Source organism: Littorina saxatilis, linkage group LG9, assembly GCF_037325665.1.
Source record: "Littorina saxatilis isolate snail1 linkage group LG9, US_GU_Lsax_2.0, whole genome shotgun sequence".
Lineage (NCBI taxonomy): Eukaryota > Metazoa > Mollusca > Gastropoda > Littorinimorpha > Littorinidae > Littorina > Littorina saxatilis.
Genome location: NC_090253.1, coordinates 6,053,462 through 6,066,077, shown reverse-complemented (window position 1 = coordinate 6,066,077; position 12,616 = coordinate 6,053,462). Strand labels below are relative to the sequence as shown.

At 41.4% G+C, this 12,616-nt stretch overlaps 1 protein-coding gene across 1 annotated transcript; it reads left to right on the top strand.

Annotated features, from left to right (window-relative positions):
• The first annotated feature begins 9,690 nt into the window (after positions 1–9,690).
• Positions 9,691–11,412, top strand: LOC138977018 (tripartite motif containing 13-like). The gene has a single exon (XM_070349907.1). The coding sequence runs from the start codon at positions 9,691–9,693 to the stop codon at positions 11,410–11,412; it is 1,722 nt and encodes a 573-aa protein (XP_070206008.1).
• Positions 11,413–12,616: the final 1,204 nt, after the last annotated feature.

The following is a 12,616-nucleotide window of genomic DNA, read 5'->3' as shown; positions in this document are numbered from 1 at the left end:
GTGGTTGATATGGACCAGGAACTAAAGGGAGGCAAACACAGATTAAGCGAACAAAAAATCAGCAAGCTTTTCCGTATAAAACTGTGATAACTAAAGTCTGCTTACGGTCTCCAGAATGTTAACGAAAACAAAAACTACAACTGCACAGTCCATGCCAGGCCGCCATAAAACGGCCTCGTGCCTTCTTCTGCCAAGTGTCTTTAATACATGAAGAACACTGATTGTGCAGCAAATATCAAGAACAGAATTTGAAGAAAACAATTCAACAACTCGAATTTCTAGGCAAGAGAAAGGGAAAAATAAAATAAACTTGCCAAGAATTGAGAAATTACACATCAGCGTACGTTTTATTTATCCAACACGCCTTGTATTACTTTTTAGTCATTCATTCAAAAGTGCGTACATACAATATTCATGTAGTATTAAAACTGTAATACGTGCAGTATTGTTTTCAAATGTTATTCATTGTATTGTATCAAAATTGTATTCATTGTTTTGTATTCAAATCTAATATGAGCAAATGTGAGAACCAAAGAATTTAATTATGTCAAAAGGCGTACAAGAAAAGACGTGTTTTCACGATACAAGCGTGTTTTAAAAGACGGATCAGCCGGTTTCACTGACAAAATCTGTACAAATTTGCGGTTGATGGTCGCTTCTCAGTTGGGCTTATTTGAGCTCTACTTTCTAGATGTTGTCACGAAGTGGTTTGCATGTGAATTTATTATGCGTGTTCTGCCCTTTTGCACTGTCTCTACCCTTTCACACCAAACACTTCAAAAACAGAACTTGGGAGGATGCAGGCTCATTATTTCCTCAACCAAAAACAACATTATACTTCTTCACTTTACCTACATCAATACGAAACAACTTTTCGACACACAGTTCGCACAATCCTCCAACTTTCACTCAAGGCATGTAAATACCTATTATAACAATACTTTCTCAAATATAGAGTTTAACGCACACAAGAAGGTACCAGCGGACACTCACGAGTTCGTTTCACGGCTCACTGCATGTCGCCAGTTCACTTACTTGTCTCGCTGAATCCTCGTAGAATAATGAATTCAGATGCCAACACACAGAGATGCTAACACACACCTTTCGCTGAAGATGCCACACACACCTTTCACTGAAGAAGCCAACACACACCTTTCACTGAAGATGCCAACACACCTCTCACTGAAGATGCCAACACACACCTTCCAGGTTTCTCCGAGAAACCCTTCCGCCCGTAGCGGAAACAACCGTCGTCAGCTACGACCGGTCTCGATGAAGACTCCACTCGTCTAGTCATCTGCGCAGAGGTGGTCCCTTGCTTCCACCGTCGTCTAGCGCTTCTCTCGTGTAAGGTCCCTCCCTTATACGCCATGGAAAACCCTCATGGAAACTCCTAAAGAATTTAACCAAGTCTTAATACAACATTCTCTAAAACCATCTCTTCTTCCAAACGTTCATGTACCACTCATACATTCTCGTTCATTCCACGTTCACATTCCGTACAGATTCAATATCCAACTAACACTTAATCAATGAATAACACTCCCCATACAAAGCATGACCGTCTTAAACATAACATAAATGCCTAGCAATTATGTTCAAGAAATTCCCCATGAAAAACCGTGAAACAATTACATCAAGAATTCTCTCAACGCTTCACACTAAGATTGGGTGCACTTTATACACACTAACCTTTACGCTCCAGCTATGTATTCCAACGTCAATAATATACAACATAGTAAATCATTTACCTTAAGAGACCCGTCTCTTGAAAGAGTACTTGTTCCCAGAACAAGTCTGACACACGCTGAACAACCTTCCCGGTTGGAAATCTCACACGCTGTGACGTTATTTACCCCAGACCAGCTACATGTCTCAAACACAACTCACATCAAGCTAAGCCAGTTTTACGTGCAACACCCGAAACACGTGAATAACGCCAGTCCGGTCAGCTACCCTCGCCTGTACAACATTTAGGGAGGTTAAAAACACGACGTGGTTTCACCTCACAAATATGCTACTCACATCTTTGTGACAGATGTGAAAAGGTTTGTTGTCGAACCGACCTTTTGTATTAAATCTTACGAGTTCACAGAACAATAGTACGTTTGCAAACAATGCATGTACTACCGATTCAATATCCCAGTATCAACTTCGACAATGTAACTGTTTGAATAGAGAAAGCAACAGGTGTCAATTAACTTCCGCCCCTTGGGTATAGCTGGGAGCTTGATTTACACAAGAAATATGTTTTAAGTTTTTATTTTTTTAGCTCCGTAATGAAAAAGATGTTTTTGGCGTGTGAAATGCTATTTACAGATCTCTATAGAATAAGAGAATAACGTCACGCTCATAAGAACAATACCAAGGCATTTCTGCAGTGAGACTACAGTGGAAGCTACTAGAAGGGTACATGTCATGTGTCAGAGAGTATAAACTCTCAGACCATCGGAAACCATTGCCACGGTTACGTAAGAAAAACTGCCGTTCTCGTTTCTGAGTTAGAAATTGTTTCCTTTTTGATACATAAAGCTTTGTTTGGAGAATATAAAGGTATGCAATAGATTTTTCAGGGTTGTTATGCAGTTGTGCTGATTGAATATGTTGCTATCAGCTCTTTATCTCACGCGTATACCTCTGTCAACCGCTCGAGATATGCAGTTTGAAACTTATAACTAAAATGAGATCGGCAGATTGTTCCGGAACCAAAATAGTTTTTTGCATTTTTCTCAAAACTCTAAAACATGACAGGCAATTATCTTATGAACGTGACGACAAGCCAGGTTAATCGAGTTCACATCGATTTGTACGTGGTAATACCAGAGACTGTAGATACGGTCTGAATGTAGCGTAACGCAGGGATTTTTTCTCTGAATAAACGGCTTGAAGTATAACTCATATTTATGTTACTGTGATTGTGATTTTACGTGTGTGTGTGTTTGTGTGTGTGTGTGTGTGTGTGTGTGTGTGTGTGTGTGTGTGTGTGTGTGTGTAAGGGTTATTGAATGATTAATGCTATTTGATGTTAGAAATGCAATTGATCTGTAGTGGGTGCACTCTCTCTCTCTTTCTCTCTCTCAGTCTCTCTCGGTCTCTTTCTCTTCTTCTCTCTGTATATATTTAATACTTTATTTTTCGTGCTTCTGTGCTGTTTGTGGTTTTTTGTTGTTGTTGTTGTTGCAAGTTTTGGCCAAGTTTAATTGACAATGTAACATGTACTTGAACCTCAATCTTTCAATTGTTTACGTGCATAAACAAGATACACAACAGACACATCATGATGCACAGATAAACACTTCGCTTCGCTTCTTGGCTTTGCTCCTTCCACAATGCCAGCAAGCAAAATCACAGTATTTGATATTATTTATATACTTTTTTTTAATTCTTGGCATTCATTGTGGGGCCATGTGCAGTCTTTTGAGATGTGAATTCGACTTGCAAATTACGTTTTTATTTTTTATTTTTAAAATTTTTTTTTATCTCAGTTGCATGCAGGCTGCTTCAACCCTTTCTTTTTTACTTTTTGTTTTTTTTTGTTTTTGGCGGGGAGCATTCTTCTTCATTGATCTTTTTTTTTCCTGCTTTTTTATATTTAGTCAAGTTTTGACTAAATATTTTAACATCGAGGGGGAATCGAAACGAGGGTCGTGGTGTATGTGCGTGTGTGTGTGCGTGCGTGCGTGTGTGTGTGTGTGTGTGTAGAGCGATTCAGACTAAACTACTGGACCGATCTTTATGAAATTTGACATGAGAGTTCCTGGGTATGAAATCCCCGAATATTTTTTTCATTTTTTTGATAAATGTCTTTGATGACGTCATATCCGGCTTTTCGTGAAAGTTGAGGCGGCACTGTCACGCCCTCATTTTTCAACCAAATTGGTTGAAATTTTGGTCAAGTAATCTTCGACGAAGCCCGGGGTTCGGTATTGCATTTCAGCTTGGTGGCTTAAAAATTAATTAATGACTTTGGTCATTAAAAATCGGAAAATTGTTAAAAAAAATAAAAATTTATAAAACGATCCAAATTTACGTTTATCTTATTCTCCATCATTTGCTGATTCCAAAAACATATAAATATGTTATATTCGGATTAAAAACAAGCTCTGAAAATTAAATATATAAAAATTATTATCAAAATTAAATTGTCCAAATCAATTTAAAAACACTTTCATCTTATTCCTTGTCGGTTCCTGATTCCAAAAACATATAGATATGATATGTTTGGATTAAAAACACGCTCAGAAAGTTAAAACAAAGAGAGGTACAGAAAAGCGTGCTATCCTTCTTAGCGCAACTACTACCCCGCTCTTCTTGTCAATTTCACTGCCTTTGCCATGAGCGGTGGACTGACGATGCTACGAGTATACGGTCTTGCTGAAAAATGGCAGCTACTTGACTAAATATTGTATTTTCGCCTTACGCGACTTGTATATTAGTGTTTCTACTTTAAATATACCTATATTAACAATACTATTTCTAAATGTATTTTAAGGCGTAAGGGTCACCCAGATTGTCGGACCAAAACTGTTATTTTTTTTATTCAATCAATGAATTGGCTTGATGTTTGGCAGTTTTCTTAAAAAATCATTATATGTTCAGAAAACATCAAGTTTGAATGTCTAAATTAAGTAGAACAACTGAAAGAATTATTTAGTTCGTAACAAAATGGGCAAAATAAACCTGCAAAAATGCTAATTTTAGCATTTTTCAATGCACTCTTGGGAAAAAAGTATGTGTCCAATTAAAAAATAAATTGGCACTCATATTTAAAGCATCATTACCTACATTATGTTCTAAAAGCTTTCTGTTTTGTTGGAAATTTTGCTTTTAGTAGCATTAGAAAAGAATACTATAATTCTATATGTTATTATGATGTATCACACAATCAAACAAATTATATTTTTTTTGATTATCACCTTTATTTTAGAACAAAATATAGCCAGTCAAGTGAACATTTGATGTGCAAAGTTTCAATGGAATAGGTGAATATTTAAAAAAGTTGATCATGCAGACAGTGTAGCTGCTCTGTGATTTCGCGCGAACTTTCACCACATAAAACAGCAAACAGTTCAACATCTATCAGTCTATGTCCTTTAGGGGGGGTCATCAAGAGATTAGAATCAAAACTATCTTCACTTGAGCTACTGTCTGATTCATCATCTGTGTCAGACTGTTCTGAGCAGTTTTTGGAATCAAATTCATCATCAGAACCGATAATTTCATTCAACAGACCCTTGATTAAAGGGATTTTTAATTCCCACCAACCTACTTTGAGCACTTATTGCAAGAAAACTATGTATGCTAGAGACAAAATGTAAACTGCACATGAAAATAGAGATATTGTTCTAGCTTTTGGCAACATCATAATTTAGTATATCTGAGAAACGATTTTTTTTCCAAATTCTGGGTGACCCTTACGCCTTAAACAACTTTTCTATATAACAATTCCCTACCAAAAATGCATACAATATCCAGAGGGGAACCATATCTATAAATACCAACACACATTTTGGCTATCACAATAAAATAATTCACATAACTTATTAGTGCCTTGGAACTTTGTGAATTTTCAAACACGCCCAAAACAACTTCCTTTACAGTAATTTTGATAATCATATTATGTGTACAATTCACTTTATCCTCAACGCATTTCCAAATGGACATAATTTTCAGGCACATTTTTCTTTTTTTTCAATATAATCAATTTTGTTCTCACAATAAATACAACAATTACTCGAGGAAATACCTATTTTATACAATACAATATTTGTGGGGTAAATATTGTGCAATATTTTCCATTGTAACATTCGCAATCTTGTTTCAGTGGTTACTTTGTTTACCATTAACCACTGCTTTTTTCCCGGCCTGAAATCAAATTTATTTTCCCAAAATTTAACTATAACCGGCTCCACATATTTTTTCTTCATAATTAATTTGCGAAATTGACAAGGCTTACTCAGATTCTTTAAACCGTTTAATCCACATACATTTCCATTTGCAGAGCGTACGTAGTGCAGCTGCTTTAACTGCTGTACAAATGACCCTATATTCAAAGAATCTTGCAGGCTTACATCCAACCTTCTGCTGCATAACATTAATTGGCAAAAACTCATTATTAACAGATACATCCTTTACTCGACAAACGCCTGCTTTAATCCAATCGCTAATAAACAGCGTTTGGCCGCAATACATTATATCACTGCTGTTCCATAAACACGTATTACTTAATAACATTTCTCCACCTACTGCTCTCTGAATCATGTCCTTATTTTTCAACCAACAAATTAACACTTGTTTCCACTGTTGTTGTTGTTGTTGAAGTACTAGTTGGCTCACGAAGTGTAGCCTATGCGATCGTAACTTTGTCTGTCTGTGCGTTTGTGCGTGTGTGTGTGCGTGTGTGTGTGTGTTTGTGCGTGTGTATGTCTGTGGTAGAAACTTTAACATTTCCGAGTCTATGTGTGAGTGGTTATCCAAGACTATGGATAAAGCTCGCATAAGATTACGTCACGGTCAAAAGTGTTTGACGTCAATTAATGCATCATGACGGCATGCCTCCCTGTAGTCTTTCTCTCTCGCGTGGTGTGTGTGGTCTCGGTCATTGTTATTTTGAGCGGGCCGAGACTATTTGGCAGTCGTGTCCCTGTAAGTGTAAGTAGGCTACATGCAGACAGACAGATCTAGATCTAGTGTCTCTCTTTCTTGCACAGTGTCACCTAAGCTTACTGTGTGTGTGGGTGTGTATGTGTGACGGAGTTATTGAGTTTGTGTTACTGTTTGTCTATTTCTTACGTGAGCCTTGAAGGCTTCGCCTCTTGTTTTGTTTTCGTTATTCTTATTATTGTTGTTTTGATTGGTCTGAAATAAGAATTTACAATATCGTCAGCCAATTTATTATTTTGCCTCTAAGAGCACATTCATCAGTTTAACTTGTTTTGCTCCGTTATTAAATCATACATTCCATTGCTTTGTAAACTTGTATCTGAATAAAATACTGTTTAAACCAACGAGCTTGTCCTTTCAAGACCCCCTCGACCCATTGAGACGCGCGTGAGTGTTGACCTGATAATGCGACAGCTGACTGACGTGTGACCTATTTCGCTCTGCACTGTGCTTTAATCGTGTCATTTCGTCTTCTATGCGTGTAAAGTTTGCTCTCAGCTTGCAGTGTAACACGCCAGTTTGTAACTATGAGTAGATCGACACGACAGTCAACAGGCGCAAGACTAGAAACCAAGAAAACCGTAGCGAAGATGTCTGTCATATCGCTAATTGTTTCTGTGCCGAAGATGCTAATCGAAAGTCATTTAAACACGCTGTGCAACCAACTTAATGTTGTTTAAATGTACTGTGCCATTTTCCACGTCTGTGAAACAGGTGTGATGTCAGTATTGAATGTCGTATCTTTGTAAAGCGGTGTAATATACTCGGACAGGTCGACACTGAATTTCTCAGGAAGAAACACTCATGCACTCAATGTGTTGTTTATGTACACGCTAGGGCCTTAGCTGGTTCTAGCTTGAACAAATACGGGCTGACATTCCTCGGCGTGGCTTCTATTACGCAGTCAGTGATTTCAACTCGAGGGGAAAAGTCTACTTGAGTCAGTCTAAAGGTAAGGGTCATATGTCTCTCTGTGAATACTTTTACAAATTAGGGATACTTTAGGGGTATCTGTGCTTTGTGGCCAAACTGAATTACTCAGATGGGACCCTTGGGAGACCGAGCATTGAAGATGACAGTCTATCCAGGTGTGTTATACAACACTGTCATATTTTCCGTTCCAACAAACTCCATTAGCAAAAATATTAACAATTTATGTTTGCATGTTACAGTTGTAAGAATCAAGAACGTACTTTAATATGTTTAAACTGATTCCATTTGAACAAAAAGCTTGGTGTATAAGTAAAACCTAAATTGAAAGGCGGCCACAAAAACGTGTGTACCAATATGGCGAGAGCTTGTGGCCTTGCAGAAACCCGATACAGACAGGCGGATAACGTGCTACTGCGTTAGCCGAGTCTACTAATCAGTCGTCGCAACCACTCTTTTTCTGAAAAACAAAAACAAACAAAAACTGGGACGTACGACGTTCGCTTCGGTTAAGAATTGTTAAATTTTTGTGAGGAGGTCAACATTTTAAGTAACAAGTGTTCAAAAAACTTCATTTTACTGTGATAGACCTAATTTGTTAATAGTTTCAAACACGGAAACCACCATGTAAACTGAGACAGGAAACAATATTTGATCGGTCCCGCATAGCCAAGTAGGTTGAAGCGACTTTAAAAACCAAGAACCAAATGTAAACGTACACTGCATACACACAACACCAAGGCAGCCATGTGTTCACATTTCTACTTACCAAACACTGGAACATCTCTACAAGATAAGATACAAAAATGTTATCGGCGTGTTTGTACCGTTTTCGATATGATCTTGATGTTATATTATATATGCCCAAATGAGTGTGGTCAATTATGTATCTATACATCCGTAGATGCCTTTCATTTGTTTCATGGATCCTAATTCTATGGACTTTTTTGAGTGGTAAATGTTGAAGGATGAAAGAAAATATATTGTGAGTGGACGGATGCAGGCTTTTCATTAAAAGCCTCACAATGATGTGCTTGGCAAATCAAAAGAAAAAACACAAAAACAACCTTGATGTTATAAATGATTTTTTTTCCCGTTTTGTTTTTTTCTGAAGAAGAACTGGATTTAGACGGACTAAAAGATTACACCTGGGACCCCCCCCCCCCCCCCCCTCCTCCCGGACAATTTGATTAGTCTTTTTAAAGGTGATCAAGATGTTTAACACGATTTGAAGTTACAAGTTATTAGACAGGTATAAGCTTTTTAGAACTTTACTCATGTTACTGTGAGATACCTGAATGTACATCGTTTCAAACACGGAGACCACCATGTAAACGAAGAAAGGAAACAATCCTAAATCGACCCCGCATAGCCAAAAAGGTTGAAGGAATGTTAAACGCTCAGTTTGCATATTTGCTTTCCAGAGTTCAGAAAGTTTTAACGTGCATTATATGACAACACTCACATGGCCTTACTCTGCGTAGACACAATCACATGTACAATGGACGTCCAAAACGGTTTAAGATAAAAACAAAATGTCTTCACCAGCTACTTTCGTTTGTTAACACTGAAAATTGCAAGTTCAGACACGCGTGTGTGTTGTGTTGACAAGAACGACTTTTAACATATTGACATTGCACTACTGTCAATAACATTGCGAGTAGAATAAATGACTTCCACTTGCAAGGAAGTCAAGTGAAGGTCTACTTTAGTCATTGTATATGTTCAGTGGGTATGTACATCTGTGTTTGTATTTGGAACGCTTGCCATTAAAACAATGAACCATGTGAGTCTATGCAAAACAGAATGCTATGTACAACATGATTTGAATATTTGCGTCACACACACACAAACACACACACACACACACACACCCACACACACACACACACACACACACACACACACACACACACACACACACACACACACACACACACAAGTACAATCGTGTTATCCCAAAATGTAAACAACAGTCTTAGAAAGATAATGCCCTGGTTTCCAAATTGCTCTCCAAATAAATGTAGGTTTCTAAACCTTGTGTGTGTGTTTTCAGGTAACTCCCTGGACTCTCTATCCTGTACTCTACCTGTTTCCATGGCAACGGGAGGTACGCCGCCACACTTAGCTGGCGAGGAGAGAAAAGAGTCTCTGATCTGTTCTCTCTGCCTGGAAGTATTCACCTGCCCCAAGTTACTTCCTTGCCACCACACCTTCTGCTTGAAGTGTTTGGAGGATCTGACGGCATGTCACGGTACTGCGTCATTCTCCTGTCCTCAGTGTCGTCTTGATGTCGTCATTCCCGCAGGAGGCGTGGCCGCCTTTCAGAGCAATTTCTATCTGCACTCCGATGACCTAGAAAGAGCAAGAAGCAAAACCCTGTGTATGACTCACCCTGATCAAATCCTGGACCTTTACTGTACTGACTGCAAGCAGGCGGTGTGTCTGAAGTGTGTGCTGACCAAACACAAGCAGCACGACACTAAGGATCTCTCGGAGGTTGCCACTGAAGCCAAGGAACAGCTAAAGAAAGACGCGGCCCGCCTGCAGGAAGCGGTATCCTACATGACTGCGGAAGTGTCTGCAGAGAGCAAAGAGCTGAAAGATGTGCAGGACAAGAAGGCAGCACTACAGGAAGCCATTAAAAATAAGCACGCCACGCTGGTTGCCATGGCCAACAAGGTCCGCGATGTCTCAATGGCTTCCCTCGACACGGTCAGTGGAGAGATTGAGAGTCAAGTCAGCAAGGAGCTGGACATGAAGCAGAGCAACCTGGATGAACTGAGTCAACTGCAACAACAGACACAGCAAGCCATCGACAGCGGCACCAGCTGTAAACTGCTCACTGTTGTCAAGGAGATGAGAGAGGGGCGGGGCAGTCCCCAGGCTGTGAAGAACCTGACGTCAGACAAGAGAAAATACGTCAGGCGACCAGTGCTGAACCGTGAAATGACGGAAGATGCTATAGAACAATCAGTTACAAAGTTCTTCGGCAGTGTCCATATAGTACAGATGGAAACAGCAGTTCCCGAGGTTACGGTGAAAGAGATGTTTTCTTGTGGAGACGGGGATGACACTGAAGTGTTCAGTCTGTGTCCTGTTGATGATGACACTGTGTGGGTGTCGTTTGCACGACGAAAAGGAAAGGACGATGCACCATGCGAAACATTTGACATAAAAGGAGCCAGCATTTATACAGACACAAGTACCTTAGGTAAACAGGCATGTAAATGTAGAGATGGATCAAATGGTATGTGCACGACAACGGAAACAGGAAGTTTGCTGCAAACGTTCGACAAGTCCCTCAAAAACACAACCTTTAAACTAATCAAAGTTTCGGCCAAAGACGCTGATATCAAAACAGTCAAAGTAACATCAGAAGACCCGTTTGAAACAGAAGACACACTACTCTTTAGCATCAAGGTTGGAACTCACCGTGTGTTCGACGTGGACAGCAGCGAGCAGCTGTTTGTTGTGGTGGAGGAGGCTCAGTCACCTGGCGGTCAGCGTCAAGTGCTCCTGTACCGCCGTGACCAGCACACTCCCGTGTCCACCTACACTCCTCCCACCGCCGCCTGTCAGCCGTCCGACGTGTGTTTCTACAAGCTGGGGGGCAGGGAGGTCCTGCTGGTGGCTGACAAAGGCACGGACAGTGTCCACGTGCTGCACGTAAAGGGCGATAAACTCAAGTTTTACCGCTACCTGGCCCCGGGCTGTCCCCTCTTGGTGCAGCCCACAGCTCTCAACATGGACTCTCAGGGTCGCCTGTGGGTGGCCTGTAGAAAGGGCACCATCCTCACCTTCACTCCCATCGCGTGAAGAATTCCTTTTGTCCATTAACTCAAAGCGAGGTTTTGGCCTTGTGGTTTTAAACTTGTTTTCAAAAGACGTTATTGGGAAATCACACCGTTGGGTTTGTATGGGTTGTGAAAGTAAAAATAAAGTTGCACGTGCTCCTGTCCACGTGTGTCCGACACACCCCTCGCTAGTGATGAGCCCCTGCAATGTGTGTCCGACACACCCCTCGCTTGTGATTGGCCCCTGCAATATGTGTCCGACACACCCCTCGCTAGTGATGAGCCCCTGCAATGTGTGTCCGACACACCCCTCGCCAGTGATGAGCCCCTGCAATGTGTGTCCGACACACCCCTCGCTAGTGATGAGCCCCTCCAATGTGTGTCCGACACACCCCTCGCAAGTGATGAGCCCCTGCAATATGTGTCCGACACACCCCTCGCTAGTGATTGGCCCCTGCAATGTGTGTCCGACACACCCCTCGCTAGTGATTGGCCCCTGCAATGTGTGTCCGACACACCCTTCGCTAGTGATTGGCCCCTGCAATGTGTGTCCGACACACCCCTCGCTAGTGATTGGCCCTTGCAATATGTGTCCGACACACCCCTCGCTAGTGATGAGCCCCTGCAATGTGTGTCCGACACACCCCTCGCTAGTGATGATCCCCTGCAATGTGTGTCCGACACACCCCTCGCTAGTGATGATCCCCTGCAATGTGTGTCCGACACACCCCTCGCTAGTGATGAGCCCCTGCAATATGTGTCCGACACACCCCTCGCTAGTGATTGGCCCTTGCAATGTGTGTCCGACACACCCCTCGCTAGTGATTGGCCCCTGCAATGTGTGTCCGACACACCCCTCGCTAGTGATTGGCCCCTGCAATGTGTGTCCGACACACCCATCGCTAGTGATTGGCCCCTGCAATATGTGTCCGACACACCCCTCGCTAGTGATGAGCCCCTGCAATGTGTGTCCGACACACCCCTCGCTAGTGATGAGCCCCTGCAATGTGTGTCCGACACACCCCTCGCTAGTGATGAGCCCCTGCAATGTGTGTCCGACACACCCCTCGCTAGTGATGAGCCCCTGCAATATGTGTCCGACACACCCCTCGCTAGTGATGAGCCCCTGCAATGTGTGTCCGACACACCCCTCGCTAGTGATGAGCCCCTCCAATGTGTGTCCGACACACCCCTCGCTAGTGATGATCCCCTGCAATGTGTGTCCG

Excerpts from the sequence above, each read along its gene's own strand:
- LOC138977018 (XM_070349907.1), top strand. The coding sequence starts at position 9,691 with ATGGCAACGGGAGGTACGCCGCCACACTTAGCTGGCGAGGAGAGAAAA.